Raw genomic sequence first — 18,074 nt, forward strand, 5'->3', positions numbered from 1 at the left:
GAAACTTGGCATGCAAATATTGAAGGGTTAAAAAACTTTATGTAATCAATTAATGGCCATGAAATGGAGTAAAGAGTGGCACCCAACAAGCTGGAGGAGTGGTCACAAATGAATTAAAGATCAAATCAATACATTTTATGTCAGATATTTTATGCGACTAGTTGTTCGACTTATTTTGTTTTCAATCACTAAATTACACAATTTTATTTTTAAATCTGGCATGCTTACATGCTACATTTATATAATATTAAATATACTTTAAATAGTTTTCTTGTGTTATTTTTTTAGTTGAGAAGCTATCGGTCCATTTCTATTTCTAAGTCAAGACTGTATACTATAGTGTACTACTTGGAAAAATATATTTCAATTCTGCTATATTCAGCTAGAGACCCATCAAAAGACATTTTTATTTATGTCAACCGCTGTTTGAATAAAGGCTTTAGTCATTACAGAGCCTGTAGTCTGATGGACAGGAAATGTATTGTGGGAGAGTAGCATTTTCTATTTCTATTCCTGAGCTAATTTGTGGTAAACATGTTTTTTGTTCATTCTTTTGCTGCGGCCAAAACTTGCGCCTCTATCTTCATTTCCCTCACTCATCTCTGTCCATCATGGCTGCAGGGGTACACAAAACTGTAGCATATTTGTGCATAAGATGCAGCTCTCTACAGCTCATAGTTTTTAGTACATTTTTAAAAGAAGCGCATAAGAATGGAAACGGTTCACTCTGATCTAATATAGCACTAGACTCTAGAGATCAAATTAAATGAGGTGCATGGCTGTGGGGTGAGGTCTGAGCATGCAACACAGCAGAGCGTGTAAAAAGGTTCCTTGTGAATTTACCACTGACCGGGTTCACCCAGGGGTCTGTACTTGGTCCAATTTTTTTTTAAATATCATACTACACCACAACTCTTTGCCGAAAATAGCCAATCTACAAGCTCACAACACGTTGCATGCAATGTGTTATACATGTGCTATTTTTGCAGAATGTTCGGATGTTATGACATGCCAATAATATGGATTCTAGGGTTCACGTGGCTAAGAGCCTGTGATGTGACAATTGACATGGCTGGGGGAGTCCTTTTAGCCATTTGTATTGCTCTCTTGCAGCCAACTGTTTTATAATGAAGAATAAACCATAAATATGTTAAAACATTTCAAATTTTCATAAATTCCGTTGCACTTAATAATTAAATAGTTGCTGAAGGCTAAGTGACATTTATTTCTTTAATGAGATTTGTAAAATGAATGCGTGTTGCTGGATGTAACCACTTCCCTCCCGTAACATACATACATACCATATGAGGGGTGGTTCTCCACAAAACACCTTGGGAGTACCAGTAGTACATGTACTGTACATTATAGTTAGCCCAGTTTGCAAAGAGAAACTAAATCTGGCAGTGTTATTATTGCTATACTGTACTGTTTCTATTGAACAACGCATGCAATTGTGTAACTGTGGGTAGAATATGGCACTCAAATCCATATTCTCTCTGAGCTACACTGGGAATGGAGTCTAACCCTCGCAATGTTACTGCCATGCTCTGTGAGGTAAGATTACGTATTTTCTGGGCGGTGATGGGCTAGGCTGAAGAAGAAAAAAACATGCAATCACAGAGGACTGCACTGGATTTTTTAGGAAGTATACTGTAAGATAACCTTTTCCTGTGTAGAGGCCCATATAAAATAAACCCACTTTTCTCCTTCTGGCTTCTCTCTCTAACTCCTGTATCTCTCTTCTCCCCAGTCTAAAGACCTGGTGAGGTCCTATCCGGCTTTTGTTAACTTCTTTGAATTGAGCAAGGAAACCATTGTCAGGTGTGAAAAACTGAAGCCACGCTTCCACGCGTTCCTGAAGGTAGGATCTGTGAATGTGTGTGCAGGCATGTGCATAGGGATGTGTAGGAGCACAATTGCATGTGTTACTTGACACAAGCATTGTTACATTTTAACAGAATATTTCACCCAACCCTAATGCCACTTTAAACAGACGTTTCTTTGTCAACACCAGGAGTTTATCAGCAAAACTTTGCGTTAGTTATCACCAACATAAGTCAATCGTGACCATACATTTAGAGTCAACTTTGTGAACATTTTGTATTTGTATTCATGTGTGATCTTTTGACTTCAGAGGACCAGGATTATGCTGCATGATCTGTATGGAATATTTAATTTAAATGTTTTTGTAACATAAGACTCAACCGCTCCAAATCTGAATTGAGGATCCTAGTCTTGCGTGGTCAGACTATCAGATATTGCTGTGTATTACTGATACGTCAGGGGAAATCTAAATTAAATGAATGGGCACCGGACAAACCTACGCCCACTGCTTTGGAAATCAATTCTGATACCATCCCATATGAAGTACCGGCCCAACGACTTCGCATTGGTTCTGTGAAGCGGTTATTTTTTTTCACGAATAGTTTCCACCTACTTTTAGCCCATTCACTGAATTTAGATGTCACTGTATCAGTAGATTGAGATCTTTGATCGTCTGGCTTCGCAGACTATTAGGATCCCAATCCAACGAACAAAGCGTGAAGTTCCGAACCATTCAGCTCAGCTATACGATAGACTGAACACAGGTTGACTACCAGCCAACGTAGTAGAGGGAGTTGACTGACAGGGAAAGATATTATTTGGCTGGGGGCAATTTCATGCCTTGGTTATCATCCACCGCCACAGTGTTTTTATCACGGTTCTCTTTCTCTCCCTCTTTTTCTTCTAGATCAACCAGGGCAAGCCGGAGTGTGGCAGACAGTCCCTAGTGGAACTACTTATCAGACCTGTACAGAGATTGCCGAGCTTGGCCCTCTTGCTCAATGGTAAAACAGACACGTCCTAGTCTTCTAGCGCTACCCCACTCAATAGAAATATGCGCCATACGTTACAACCATACACACCTAAACCTATTGCTGAGAAGTTGAGCAGAAAATTGGGCACAAGACATTTCCTAAAGAAAGTCTAGTGAGATGCATGACATGTTCTTGAACCGCAAAATTGTTGTTAATCATCTATAAATGCGCGAAATCTGTTTGTGTGAATCAGTCCTTCACGTATATTGAGATCGCCCGACCGATCGACTTCAGACTCGGCACGCGTGTCAATGAGGCATTGACGGAGTGCGGTGCCCGGCGCGAAGTGGTTTGAATCGGCAGTTATTCAGAACCGCCGATCCAACCGATTTATGCCCATATATAGGTACATAATACAGATGACATAAGGGATCTCCATATACAGGTATTAATATATGGATAGATAGAAGATAGATGAGTCCCTTATCCTCGTAACTTGAAAGGGTGTGCCACACACGGTGCCAGTTGATCCTAACTATACTCGTGCCCGTTCGGCACCGGCCTACCCGGGAAAGATGAAAATTGGGAATGCATGCCCCACCCAGTTTAGAAATGCCCGTTGCACCCATTGTCAGAGTACCCGTCTGTCTGTCTGTTTCCCTTTTATGCCCATGTATGGAGATCTCTGTATCTATCTCTGTCTGCCTGTGTCCCTTTTTATACCCATATATGGAGATCGCTGCACACGTAAATCACCTGAGGTGGTTATGGGGTGGGTATGGGGCTCGGACTTCAAATCACCCGGGTCTGTTCGGGTTGGATTTCAAATGTCAGGCCTGTTGATAACTGTTATTAAAACATGTATTATAAATGATACAATTATTGTAATTTAAATCCTATATTATACAACTGTAAGAAAACATTGGTAAATGTCAGATTCTTCATTAAAACTTTTAAAAAGTCTTCTTACGAATAGTTGTGAATGAGGCCTATCATTTCTCTGGTGCAAAACGTCATTGATCGTTTTACACTTCCCCGCTATCAGAGTTGTCTCCCATCTTGCAAGCTGCTGCGCTCCGTCAATTCTTTTTATATATAAAGTATTTTTTTTGCCCTTTCAGTCGTAAGAAAATTGTTCATCTCTGTTCCTTTTATTGACTTCTCCACTCAATGTTATTCTCTTCCTTCTTCACCACCTCTTCTTTCTTTATCTCTCTCGTTTGCGTCTACGCTGTCTCTTCATCTGCCCCTCCCTCGTCCCAACATTAGACATCAAAAAGCACACGTCGGATGACAACCCAGACAAAATTACTTTGGAGAAAGCCATCGACGCCCTGAAAGAAGTCTTAACGTAAGTTACCATGACCTTATCCTTCATGTCTTGGCTGATGGTTGAGCATCATTATTACTATGGCTGTTTCTAAATAACTGTACTTGTGGCAGGCCAAGTACTGTCTATTTCAAAAGTTTGTATCTAGCCAAGTTCAGTCCAAATGTTGCGTTGGGGGACTTGAGTGAACCTGGGACAGCCAAATATCCCAGAATGCATTTCCAGCAACAAAGGCGGAGGAGAAAAACCACTACAAATGTTTGAAATATGAATGTTGTATCATAGAATTTAGTTTTAAGATTTCTTTTAGGCAAGAATTTAGTTGTTTAAACTTCTGGTTATCAAGATGAGCCTTCTTGAAAATGTCCTCTGACCTTTCTTGACTGAAACAAACACCACTTTTTTGTCTGAAAAACACACCTCATTAGAGCAGCGAGTGATCTTGTGACCTCAAGTATCCTTAAGTTGACAAGCTTTTCTTCAGGACGCCCGTCCGTTCTTTGCGTTCTTGGTATTGAGAAACAGTCTTTGGACATTGTCCTCAACTCATTCGTGTACTTGGTCTGTATTTATCATTAAAGTTATTTTACAGAAGCAAAATCTGATTTAGAGTTGGAGGTGGCTGGTTAAAAGGGAACCAGCCCTGCTACGAATAGGATGGGGATAGGAATGTATTCCTAGTATTGAACTTTACAAAGTCCGAATAAATATCCCTAGCTGCTTTAACCAGCAATTACAGCAAAAACCGTTTTTTTTGTTATGTGTATGTATGTCCATTTAAAATTGAAATTGTATTGTTTGATTTCCTTAATGTTATTATTTCTTACTGCACTTTATATTTTATACTACATATTATATTTTTATTCTTTTACAGATTTTTTTTTCTTGAGTAAAGCACTTGTAACTTTCTTTTATGTAAACCTTTCCTATTCGTTCACTCCCTCTTTTTCACTTCCATCCTACATTTTTTCTCTTTCCCCAGCCACATCAATGAGGATAGGAGGAAGACAGAAGGCCAGAAGCAGATCTTTGATGTGGTGTATGAAGTAGACGGTGTTCCTGTAAGTTATAACATTATTGGATTGCTTGCCGGGCTCACAGACTTGTTACAGCCGCATAGACACCTACTAGTTTAAAACTTTATTTTCAGTATTTGGTAAGTTCCATTGAGTATATTGTAGTCTGTTGTGTTGGAGTCAATCATCCCCCTCCCTCTGCTTTTTTTCTTCTTTCATTTTCAGCAAAAATAGCGTTTTAGACAGCATTTTTTCTTCATAAAAGGTGGATAGTGTGAACATAGCCTAGAAATCCTTTGACTGAAAGCAAGTTGACCGTGACCATGTCCTGAACAGGGAGTACAAGTAAACAACTATGCACTTTGTCATTAAAACGCTCTTTCCGAAGCGCTGCTGTTTTTAGATGCTTTTAACACATTCATTGCCAGGTATTAATTAATTAATTAATCCACCAAAGCCAGCGGTTTTACCTTACGTTGAGTGTTTTTGATGATCCACAGAAAAAAGATTATCAACCCGGATGTAAACAAACGATGTCTCGGTGGATAGACTAGTCTCTCTTTTTTTTTTTGGTATATGTTTATTTGACAGGGACAATACAAAAAAACAATGAATCAAGTTATACAAACATGAAACCGTTGCAATTGTACAAGGTGTAGTAAAACATTCAATTAAAAACATTGTAACCGCAATCGTCCGTTCTGTAGTTATCGGCAGTTGAATATAGCTCGTTTTCACCAGAAACGACTGATCAGGAAAAGAAATCCAAGATACATGTGTTTTTATAAATCTGATAACATTGCAGTGGGCCGGGTGAAAAAAAAAATATCCTTCTCTAGCGTAATCACAAAAAAAACATGACGTAATATTAGGTCTTTAGCAGTCAATGTGATAACTACTCTCATCCCTTTTTCCTCTTTCATTCGGTTTCCCTTGCCACTTCTCTTCCTATTTCGATGACCACTTCTTGCTTTCCATTTTTTTTTAACCTTCTTTCTGTTTGGGACTCTTCCGCAGGCCAACCTGCTGTCCTCTCATCGTAGTCTGGTCTGCCGTGTGGAGACCATCGCTCTGGGAGACCAACTGTGTGACCGTGGAGAACAAGTTACACTCTTCCTGTTCAATGACTGCCTCGAGGTAACACTCTGCACAGACACACACACATATGCGGACAGTGGTGCTAAAATAAAGTGTCTTATCCCTCCAGCGTCCCCTCAAGCAGCCCACTTTCAAGACAGTGGTGGAAAAAGTACTTTCTTTTTTATTAAGTAAAAGTATCAATACTGCAATGTAGAAATACTCTGTTACAAGTAAATGTCCAGAATTCAAAATTTACTTGAGTAGAGTATTGGTATGAAAATGCAGAATGTCCCATTTCACAAGTATTTTCAAATGGCTGAAATATATATAGGGCAGAAGTGGTTAATGTATGTTTTGTAATAATAATCAGAAGCTACTACAATTATTTGAAAACTTTAGTTGGTTATTTTTTTGAGTAAAAGTACAATATTTGCTTCTGAGATGTAGTGGAGTAGAAGTAAAAGTATTGAAAATTGGAAATGTACTTAGTTACTTAACACCACTGTTTCAAGATCGCTTGTATCGTCACCCATATTCCTCAGTACCAATAGAGGGCGCTCACCATTAATGCTACGACTCTGTACTGTAACACTTTGAGCCTCATTCACACATGCACTCCCGGAGGTGTTTTGAGAGAGGGATTTATTCACTGAAAAACGGTTAATTAATTTAGCTTTTATTAGCATTTGAGTTGGAAATATTCACTGAATCGAACTTCCGTGATCAGTGGCCCATGAGCGAAACATTGTTAAAACACAAACAATGACAACCTCTAGTGAGAACCTCACTAGAATAATGTTACAAGTAGGTTAAATTATGTTGAAAAGTTATGTAGCCAGAACCATTAGAAGGGGGAAATCCAGCGGCAACGGCTTTGTTGGAGAGAGAAAAGGTGAATAATTTATGTGGACAATTTGTCGTTGCTGACACAGGTTGTGTGTTTGTGTATGTCTTAATTAGCAAAAGGCTGGCATTAGAACAGGATAAGCATTCAAGAAAGAGATGGGTGGGCTGATTCAGGAGCATCAGCGTCGCCTCCTAATGAGCTCTGTATCTGTGTGGCACATGGACAGAACACATACACAGACACGCACGCACATACACACTGTCACAACCGAGAGCATGCCATATCCAAATATATGTACAGGAATGTTCGTTAGGCCTGTCACAATTATTAGATAATCGTCTAATTATTTGAGATAATCGCAATAATTTTGCGTAATGGTCATAATCGTTTCCATACTGAAAGATTTTCACACATTTTCAAATAAAAAAAATAGCACAAATAGCAGATCTAAGAGCTTCCAACGCTGTGACGCGTTGTTAGCTTGTAGATCTGCTATTTCTATTTTCACATGAATAAAAATGATTTTGACTTTTGTATACTTTTTTTTATACAAAAGTGTGCATATCTGCCTTTCAAAGAGGTTTGTGTGTGTGGATTAGACTGGGTAGATTTATTCAGCGATCGATTGCGTTCATATAATATCTAGTTTCAGCTCTCAAACAATGGCATGTAATGTGTGTCTTTAACTTTTAACGGTTCAGACACAACACACACACACACACACACACACATACCAGCGAATTAACCTGACATCACTGAGTTGGATCTTTCACTTGTGAAGCCTCCATTGATTCGGTGCCAAGTAATGCTTTATGTCGTACACTGAAAATAGCAGATCTACAAGCTCATGATGTGTGGCATCCACGACGCATTGTAACCTCGTAGAACGGCTTTTTTTTTCAGCGAGCGACACCGTCGTATGAAAAACAAGTATATACTGTACACTGGGCTTACCCAAGTAAATGTTAGTGTGTCAACAACACACAATTCTGTTTAAACTGCACAGTCCCCACACACACACACACACACACACACACACACACACACACACACACACACACACACACACACACACACACACACACACACACACACACACACCCACACACACACAGGTAGAAAGGTTGGTATTCAGTTAATATTTCAAGACTCATTAGGGAATTGGCCACCATTTAAAGGGCCATTTCACCCATAAAGTGTCTGAACACATTTTTTCTTCCTTACATATTTAGTTCAGTCTGGAGTCAATGGATTTAGGTTTATTGCAGCAAATAGTTCTACACAGTCATATGCTGTGGAAAAGACTGCTCTGAGGAGCATGCAAGGGATTTTGATGTCGCATTATTATTATGCTTTATTTATACACACAGACATTATTGTATCATTCTATACATGTGAAACCATACCACATATTCAGAGATAGCAGCACACATCCGTGAATCAATAAAAGCAGGAGGAGGTTGGGAGAGGGAATTTGCAGCGACTTACCACTTCAGTGACTTGAGTGATTAGCAGAGTGAGAGTGTCAGCTTGAAAATACATTGACTTCTCTGAAGGTAATTGGTAAATGAGAGAGTCAGCGAGTATGATCGGCTGATAAGCTTGTCAAAGGGGGTCAACAGGGCTGATGCACGCACAACTTAAGTGCCCTGCTGCCTGAACTAACGTAATGTTTCATTCATATACTGTGTACATTTTGAATTCCTAAAAATCCTCCTTCACGGTGAAGTCCTCAGTGTTAGTCTAACTCTGAGAGTGGTGTCTGCTTGAGACTTGCATCTCGCTCTGCCCAACTGCCCTTTAGGCCTGTCACAATTATTACATAATCGCCTAATCGCAATAATTTTGCATAATAGTCATAATCTTTTCCATGTTGAGAAAGGTTCATACATTTTGAAACATTTTCAAAAATTGTGGAAATGGCCAATCCACAAGATCGGCTTGTAGATTGTTTATTTCCACTATTTTATATCAAATATTGAGTATACAATATTGAATATGGCGTATTTTGGCAATAATATATTATTTGTTTTGATTATTGGTATTGGTCATTTGTTTGTGTTTTTACGTTCTTGTCATATCTGACCCCGTGCAACTTTTGTTAACGAGGCCTAAAAGCCACATAGTGCAGCGGCTAAAAGCAATATTTTGGGAGAATCGTTCACTTGGTGATACAAGCGTGAAACTTGGTACAGATCATCTTTAGAGGTCATGTATCGATTTTTTTAATCGAGCCACTTGAAAATCAAAGATGGCGACCATTTTTCAAGATGGCCGACATCTTAGTGGGCAGTTAAGTGATATGATGGTTTATTTGGTGATACAAGCATGAAAATCGGCATGAGCAGTCTCTGTGGGTCACTTGACAATAGGCCACCCACAGCTACTTGAAATTTCAAGATGGCGGCCATTTTTCAAGATGGCCAACACTTTAGTGGAGCAATTAAGTTATATAATGGTTTATTTGGTGATACAAGCATGAACATTGGCATGAGCAGTCTCTGTGGGTCACTTGACAATAGGCCACCCACAGCTACTTGAAATTTCAAGATGGCGGCCATTTTTCAAGATGGCCAACACTTTAGTGGAGCAATTAAGTTATATAATGGTTTATTTGGTGATACAAGCATTAAATTTGGCATGAGCAGTCTCTAAGGGTTGCTTGACAAGAAAACACTCCCAGCCACTTTACATTTCTATTTTCAAGATGGCCGCCCCCTGGATCCTCAAAAGATACATTTTCTCATAGAAATGTATGTTTTTTTTTCATTAAGGACGATTATACGATTATTATTATTATGCTAAAGAACAACTTTTAACACATCACAATATAGTTGTGTTGATTTGTTGATCATAGATAGATTAGATAAGAGTGAATATCTGCACTACCAGGGCACACTGGTGATATATCACTGCTGTTAAACTCAGAGTGGGGTTCAATGTCAGCTAATTGAAAGTTGGTATCCCAAATGCTGTCTAATTTACCCCAAAACAGTTAGATAGCCGCACCTGAATTGACAGGTTGTGCCAGCACGGGAGAGCCGAGCCAAGGTTAATGGGGTTTTAGTTAACCGGATGGTGTACAGATCGCTCAGGATTTAAATGGCATTGGATGAACGATCGAACTAAGTGTACGGTTAAGGCACGAACTTAGTTGTATCCCATACATCAAAGTGCTTGGTAAAAGGTGGTAAAAGGATAAACCCTCGACCTCTGCCTATGCTGCAGACATGGCAGAAGCCATCATAACAGTTGTGAAAACTAACTGGGACAGATGTTTAATTTGTCAGCAGGTCACCAAGGAAAAACTAATTCAGCCGAGTTTATTCAACAGAGAGCACGATCGTACTGGTTATGATACCATTGCAAGAAATGTTCCATTATTTCATAAGATCAATGCTCTGCCTATCTTACTTAGTCCAACCCGACTAGATGAAGGTGATGGCATAGAAAGCACATCGACAAGAAACAGAGCAAAATATAATTCAAGCTGTAAACTTAGGTTCAACAACACAGAGCTGAAAGGGCCCAAAAGAGAGCATCTACATCTGCTGAAGACACTGAAGATACCAAAGATATCCATGTCAAGAGGCCAAGAAGATCTAATGTATGACCGGTCCAGCGATGTCACAACTGTGAACGAGGCCAGGCTTGATCTCTTTGCCAGAAAGCAAAGACAATATGACTTGATCCCACCAACTCAAGCAGCACTCAAAGAGCATGCCAAACATGCTTCTTATGAGGCTGGATACGTGTGGGGACAGGCATTGAAGCGACATCCACAAATGCCGAGCCCATCTGACTGGGGATGGGTGGAACAGGACGAGAAGTGGAAAGTCTTCTGGACTCCACTTCCACCTATTGCGGAGAGTTGTTGGGAGTTGACCAAATGTGGGTGCTCCAAGGCATGTACTGGAAGGTGTAACTGCTTCAGATATGGACTCAGTTTCACATGCCTATGTAGTTGCCCCTGCTAGAACCTATTTGCATGTTTATTTTGCCAGAGTTATTCCCTGTTGTCCTCTGTGTTTTCAAGTGGAGGCCTATGGCTCGGCTTCCCCTCGTCACATCGACGCATCATGTTTTACTTTTTATCTAGTCTATTACTGTGTAATTTTCAGTTGTTACTTTGTAACATTGCTTCCACTGCCTTCCACTGCCATATCTAACAGTGAAGCACATTTTCAGTTTAGTTCCTTAGTATCGTTTGTCATGGTTCCGTGGCTATTGCCATTCAGTATTAGCCATTACTCATAATTTTGGAGCACTGTCCGTTCAGCACCACAACTGTGCTTATCAGCACCACAACTGTGCTAATTTATTCATCTTATTTTTTGTATCCCCACCCCTTAGTATTTATTTGACACATGTAATGGCTGTTAGTTTAAAAAAAACAATATATATATATATATATATCCTCCCTTGTGACTGTTACCTTGTCGTGGTAAGGGAGCTTGTTTAGGCCTACCTCAGTGAACCCTGAGAGCTATGCCGGTGGGAGGCAACTCCTGACAGGTCTTACCAAACTGGACAGGTCGTGGGCGAGGAGTCAGACAAAACACAGTCAAACAACCTCTCTTGACAGAGCTTTTTGAGGAACCCAATACATTTCTATGAGAAAAGGTATCATTTAAAGATTGACATCTTGAAATTTCAAGTGGCTGTGGGCGGTTTCTTGTCAAATGACCTTTTGAGACGGCTCATGGCAATTTTCATGCTTGTATCACCAACTAAATGATTTCTTAAGCTTAACTAGTCCACTAAGGTGGTGGCCATCTTGAAAAATGGCCGCCATCTTGACATTTCAAGTAGCTGTGGGTGGCTTATTGTCAAGTGACCCACAGAGACTGCTCATGCCAATTTTCATGCTTGTATCACCAAATGAACCATTATATAACTTAAATGCTCCACTAAAGTGTTGGCCATCTTGAAAAATGGCCGCCATCTTGAAATTTCAAGTAGCTGTGGGTGGCCTATTGTCAAGTGACCCACAGAGACTGCTCATGCCAATTTTCATGCTTGTATCACCAAATAAACCATCATATCACTTAACTGCCCACTAAGGTATCGGCCATCTTGAAAAATGGCCGCCATCTTGGATTTTTGAGTGGCTCGATTAAAAAAGTCAAAGAGTTGACCTAAAGGAATGTTCATGCCAATTTTCACGCTTGTATCACAAAGTGAACGATTGTTCCTACTATCCGCTCTACTAACACAATGAAATCGTTAATCGCAATTATCTGTATGACAATTAATCGTCAAGTAAATTTCATAATTGTGACAGCCCTACTGCCCTCGTCTCCCTATCTGCCTGCTCGCCTCTCGCCGCGTCTTTCTCCCCCCGTCTGAAAAGACCTTTACAGGCAAGCAGCTTACCGAAGCCTTCCGTTTACAGCATTGGTGAAGTTCTTTTGACATTGAATGATCAGTGATTTTCCATGAACATTATACAACATTGCATAGCATATTGGTCAAATAGTACAAGAGTAAGCTAAGCTTCAGACTGTTGGATAACATGAAAATAAGTATCAAATTAGAGTGTCATTGACTTGTAACTTGGTGTAATACTGGGTTTTGAGGAATAACAGTGTCCTAATAAAATACAATTTTAACCGGTTATGTTAATTGGCATTTCATTTACTCAATCATAATATAATTTTTTGTTTATCAGATGGTCTGACATAACAGGAAAGTGTATACTGTAGGTGTTTGTCAAATAAGGTAACACTAACTCATCGCCTAACTGTTGTCAAGACACAGACCGATCATGCTTACTGTTGTGCGTGGTATCTTGTTTATTTTGTTAGAATTTTTTAAGACTAGTATGAGAACACGATGGTTAACTCCTCCCACCTCTGCTTCACCTCCGCATTGGATTCCTGCTGCTCCTGTAGATACTCCTGCACTTTCACGTCACACATGACTTGAGCAGATCTGTTCGCTTCTCCTCCAACTTGCCGGATCCGCCATTTAAATAACAATATGCCAGGCACACCTGAAGGCAATGGGAGATGACACTCTTGATTGGTTTAATTCATATTGCGTCTAAAAGGCACCCATGGCTAATTAAGAGATTAAATATAAACCTTGTTATGTTGCGCCCAGATAATGTGCCGTTTTAGCAAAAGTGGAGTTGGACACACTCTAAATGCAATTCCCCTATAGATTGCTTAGGGCCTTAGAGTTAAATGAACACTGACGATTTCACTGTGTAAGGAAGTACGTAGATTATTTTTTTGCACAATGTCTCAGAGTTTGTGTCCATGTAGCTGAACCAGTATGTCTGAATCCATGTTTGTGTTTCTGCCCAGATTGCCAGGAAACGTCACAAGGTGATGAATACTTTTAAGAGTCCGGTAGGTCAGGCAAGACCCCCAGCCCACCTCAAACACATTACACTGATGCCTCTGTCTCAGATCCGGCGAGTACTGGACCTGCAGGACACAGAAGGTGAACGCGCACACACACACACACACACACGTACCCCTCACCCCCACAGATGGTAGAGTCATCTTCATAACTGCGGGAGGGCATGCATGTTTTGAAGTGAGGACGTTGTGTGTTTGACACAGTTAACAGTGACTGTCTGTTTGCAGCACCTCCAGCTCTTTGACAGGGACAAACACTCACTGTCAGTGTTCACTCTGGGTGTTTGGAACACACACACACACACACACACACACACAGAAACCCTCTTGCAAACACAATAATCCGACACAGCAAGCACAGTGTGTTTTCAGAGACAGAAGAGTGTTTATGTTTGGATGAATGGCTCAATGTTTTATATTTCTGTATTAAAAAAATAAATAATTGACTCACTCTGTCTGCTGGCTTCCCTTTGTTTCTCATCTCTGTTTTTTCACACTTTCCCTCACTGTCCAACAAGTCTCTTTTCTCCTAATCCTTTATCTTGGACTTTTCTCTCTCACACTCGGCATCACTGTTTTCATCTGGTTTTGTATCTCTCCCTCAATCTCTTTCTTTATCCCTCACCTCCTTCCCACCCTCTACTCCCCACATTGTGCATTTCTCTCTCCCTTCACATCTATTGCGGTGTCTGCACGGTAAAATAGAACCAAATGTGCAATCTTGGGAGTTAAATGAACTGTGTTGTGTTCCTCTCTACTCCAGACTGTGTGAATGCATTTGCCCTGGTGGTGCGTCCTCCTACCGAGCAGGAAAACCTGTTGTTGAGCTTCCAGCTGACGGCAGAGGAGACGGTCAAGAGCACCTGGCTGCGCTCGCTCTCTCGTCACGTCGCCAACACCATCTGCAGGGCTGATTCCGTGAGTATAAACGCACGCACGCACACACGCACACACGCGCACACACATAAAAGAAATACCCAGATGATATGTACTGCAGATTAGGGGTGGAAAACAAAATTGATTCATAGATTAATCACGATTCTGACATGGACGATTATGAATCGATTCACAAATGTAAAAAATGGATTATTAAAATAAATAAATATATATATATATATATATATCTTTTTTGTTTCTTTTTTTTTTATTGCACAGAGCAGCAGCAAGATTTTGGTTGGTTATCAGAATTTTTAGAAGCCTTTGTTATAAGTCAGTATTATTTTACCAAAAAGGACTTTTATTGTTGGTTTTCTGCAATTGTTGATGTTGGCAAATATAACCTTCCAGTAGACAGTGACACATCTCTTCCATTTGTTATCATAAAAGATAATGGAAGTAAATTAATCGCAATGCATCGCTAATCACAATAATCTGAATATAATCGAATCGTTGCCCTGGAATCGGAATGGAATCGTCAGGTACCTAGCAATTTCCGCCCCTACTGCAGACCCATCAATTATATCATGTTATTTAGATAGAAACGGATCAAAGGGGAAAATATGCAAAAACTGCCATCGTTAGATGCTGGACAGAAAGGGGAGTACCTCACAATGGAAATATTTAATTTCTATTTTATGTGTTCAATAAATTACTTGAATACGAGCATACCAAGGAGTTACAAGTACCAGGTAGGAAGTAGGAGCAATAAAGACTCCATGGTCTTTGTCAGCAGAGCTGCAGAACAGTGAAAGGAATAATGTTGCAAGTGAATGCATTTTTCTGCCCTCCCTAGAAAACGAAGAAGTCTGGCCTTGGTCCTGTCATAACCTCTCGTCGGTTTTAGACCCTTCCCAAAAAAGCAACTACAAATGCCTGAGCCTCAGGCAGGTCTCATTACAAAATAGTTCCCTGGGAGTGAATTAAATGAGAAATCTAGCCACGTTTTAGGACTGGTGCTGCCTCTAAATCCGACCAGTCCAAGTAAATGAGCGGAAGCTTGAGGGAAAAAGGATGGGGGAGGGGTGGGGGGGGGGGGGGGGGGGGCTAGAGTTATGGTAGCCAAGTTGTAATGGGCCAGCTAAGCTTAGCAGTAATTGAGTGGTCTCGACCGACACATATAATTCTGTTCATAATTAAAGAGCAGCATGATCATCGTCAGCTGGGAAGATCTGGAGGCGAGGCCACCAGTTGTACTCTGCAGAGTGGGCAGCAGGGGGCGACGTTGCCCTCTGGTCTGCCTCCCAGCACACAGCTGCAATCCTAATGCTGTTTTCACTGGGTCAGTGCTGCACTGTGAATACCAACCAGTCAGGACCACGCTTGTTAATAGTGGACTGCAGAGAGAAGGCTAGAGAGCGGGGAATAAAGACTGTGTGTGTGTGTATACAGTACGTGTGCCGTACATCCCTCCCGACTTTTATTTCGAAAGCAACCTCATGTTTTCGTCAATATAGACCAGTGGTTTTCAACCTTTTTTCATGCCAAGGACCCCTAAATTGATATACATTTGGCCGCGGACCCCCATCTGAAAATGTTTTGTTCCAGGGACCCCCAGAAACAAAGATTTGAGTTTAAAAATATATATATATTCAAAGATATGCACACATTTTCAAGATTTTAGATCTGCTATTTTTGAATAGCCAAAGCTAAGTGGTTAAAATTATTGTGACGCTATGTTAACCAATTTCACTGGGGACCCCCTGGTACCCCCTGGTACCCCCCCAAGGACCAATGGTGGTGAATGTGAATTCATACTTATGATGATAAAAGATTGATCTCTTGTATTTGATTGTGTTGTTGTTTGTGTTCAAACCTCAGGAGGACATGATCCAGTGCACTGATCCAGACTCACTACAGGTTACCACGAAGGATATGGACAGCACCTTGAGCAAAGCCTCCCGAGCCATCAAAAAGACTTCCAAGAAGGTAACTGTGGTGGGGTTTCAGTCGGAGTCAGATTGAGGCTATAGAGCCAAATCAGTGGTCTCTCTCTCTTTACACCTGTCCAGCATTACTGTGCTCATCGTTCAGAAAACGTTTGCTCTTGGGTGCTCGGGTCACGCCCACCGCCACAGAGTCTATAGCGGTTCGAATCCACCAATCCGATTTGGCTGAGCATCTATACCAGTGTTTCTCAACCAGGGTTCCAGGTTGTCCCCATCTAAATGATGGAGAGTTGGTAACCAAATGGACCCTTATAGATCTTTAACTCTTGAGAGCGTAAAATGAAACCAAATAGACCCTTACGGGTCCATTTGGTTTAATTTTACACCCTCGAGAGTTAAATTATTGTTAAACATCTGCATTACTTAATTAAATAATAGTTATTTTTGATCAACGTTTGCCTGTTGTCTCTCCTATGGTACCAACATCAATACAGCATGGAATTGTGGACAAAATCGTATCCAACGATAACAAAATATTATACGTTTTCGGTCCGAGAGTCTAAATCTCATCAAACGGTGGTCCGTGGCTCAAATGCAGAATAAACAATAGACCTTCATATGAAAACGGTTGAAAACCACTGATCTATACGAACACAATTGGCTGTGTAAGGGTGAGGGAAGCCGGGAAGGGAGGGTGATCTTTGTTGCTGCACATACTCCTATGGGCTGGGGCGTCACCTGTCAGTGGGGAATGTTGAACGGGAGAAGTAGGACGGAGATGCCACGTCCTCCCGATGGGGGACCGTTGCTGGCAGGTGAGCCAGTAGGGTACAACTGCAGTGGCAACTGGCAACACAGAATTATGTGGGGAGGCATTGAGCTAACTAAATTGGGAGGAAAATCTGGGTAGAAATATTTGGCTACTCTATATTTAGAAGGTGAAAAAAGTTCTGGTTGAATATTAAGGTTGGACAAGAGGCATTCTCTGAGTGCTGATATATACAGAATAACAGCAATGTTACTTTTTACTGTAATGTATCACCGCTGGCTGGGTCCTGAAGAAAATCATTCTTTTGGCAGAGCCGAATAGACACAAAATTAATAAATGATATTTTCAGAAAGAGTTGTCTCCCATTGCTTGATAAATAGTTTATAGTAGAGCTGTTGTTAGCAATCTCGCATATACACATCAGAATGTCAGTTATTATCTTCGGCCTGTGTCCGTCCTTCGACTAAATCATAGCCATGCTGAAAATTTCGGTATAACAACACTCTTTTATGTGATATTTTTTTAACAAACATGCTGTGGTAACTAGAATTGTGAAGGCTTGTGTGAAGTGCTGGCCTTGGCGGCAGAAGTTGCGATGCAAGTTATTTGAGTTGCCTTTATGTGTGAGATGTGCTAACCAATAAACTTGCCTTGCCTATTGGAGAGTCGTAACCTTTTTTGAAATGCAGCTGTCACCCATCCAAAAAAAAAAGATATTTGCAGCAATGGCCAAAATGTATTTGGCAAATGGTACAATTTTCATGCCAAAATCTTAGTGAAAATGTACTTATTTGCAAAAAGTTTGTAACAACCTGGTGGTGTTACCTCTAGTGTTGACTTGTGTGTATGTGTGTTCCTAGGTGACGAGGGCGTTCTCTTTCACAAAGACTCCGAAGCGCGTTCTCCAGAGAGCGTTCATGGCCGGCAGCACGCCAGACAGCCCAAGGCTGACTTCTGAAAACCGCATCGGCAGCAGCTCCACTTTGGCCGTTGAGTATTTATTTGTTTCTCCCAATAAGTAATCTGTGTGTAACTGTGTAA

General features: G+C 40.7%; 1 protein-coding gene across 2 annotated transcripts in view; it reads left to right on the top strand.

The window, feature by feature from the left end:
* The window catches only part of ect2 (epithelial cell transforming 2), a 59,813-nt gene that overhangs the window by 31,621 nt on the left and 10,118 nt on the right, over positions 1 to 18,074 (top strand). For both annotated transcript variants that reach the window (XM_080431969.1, XM_080431970.1), the window contains exons 16-24: positions 1,751 to 1,861; positions 2,732 to 2,828; positions 4,068 to 4,149; positions 5,111 to 5,189; positions 6,162 to 6,281; positions 13,383 to 13,521; positions 14,203 to 14,357; positions 16,197 to 16,304; positions 17,894 to 18,022. In XM_080431969.1, coding sequence (XP_080288095.1) covers positions 1,751 to 1,861; positions 2,732 to 2,828; positions 4,068 to 4,149; positions 5,111 to 5,189; positions 6,162 to 6,281; positions 13,383 to 13,521; positions 14,203 to 14,357; positions 16,197 to 16,304; positions 17,894 to 18,022 — 1,020 coding nt within the window. The remainder of the gene's footprint in view (positions 1 to 1,750; positions 1,862 to 2,731; positions 2,829 to 4,067; positions 4,150 to 5,110; positions 5,190 to 6,161; positions 6,282 to 13,382; positions 13,522 to 14,202; positions 14,358 to 16,196; positions 16,305 to 17,893; positions 18,023 to 18,074) is intronic.

This window comes from Gymnoscopelus braueri (assembly GCF_963280865.1).
Source record: "Gymnoscopelus braueri genome assembly, chromosome: 6".
Taxonomy (NCBI): Eukaryota; Metazoa; Chordata; class Actinopteri; order Myctophiformes; family Myctophidae; genus Gymnoscopelus; species Gymnoscopelus braueri.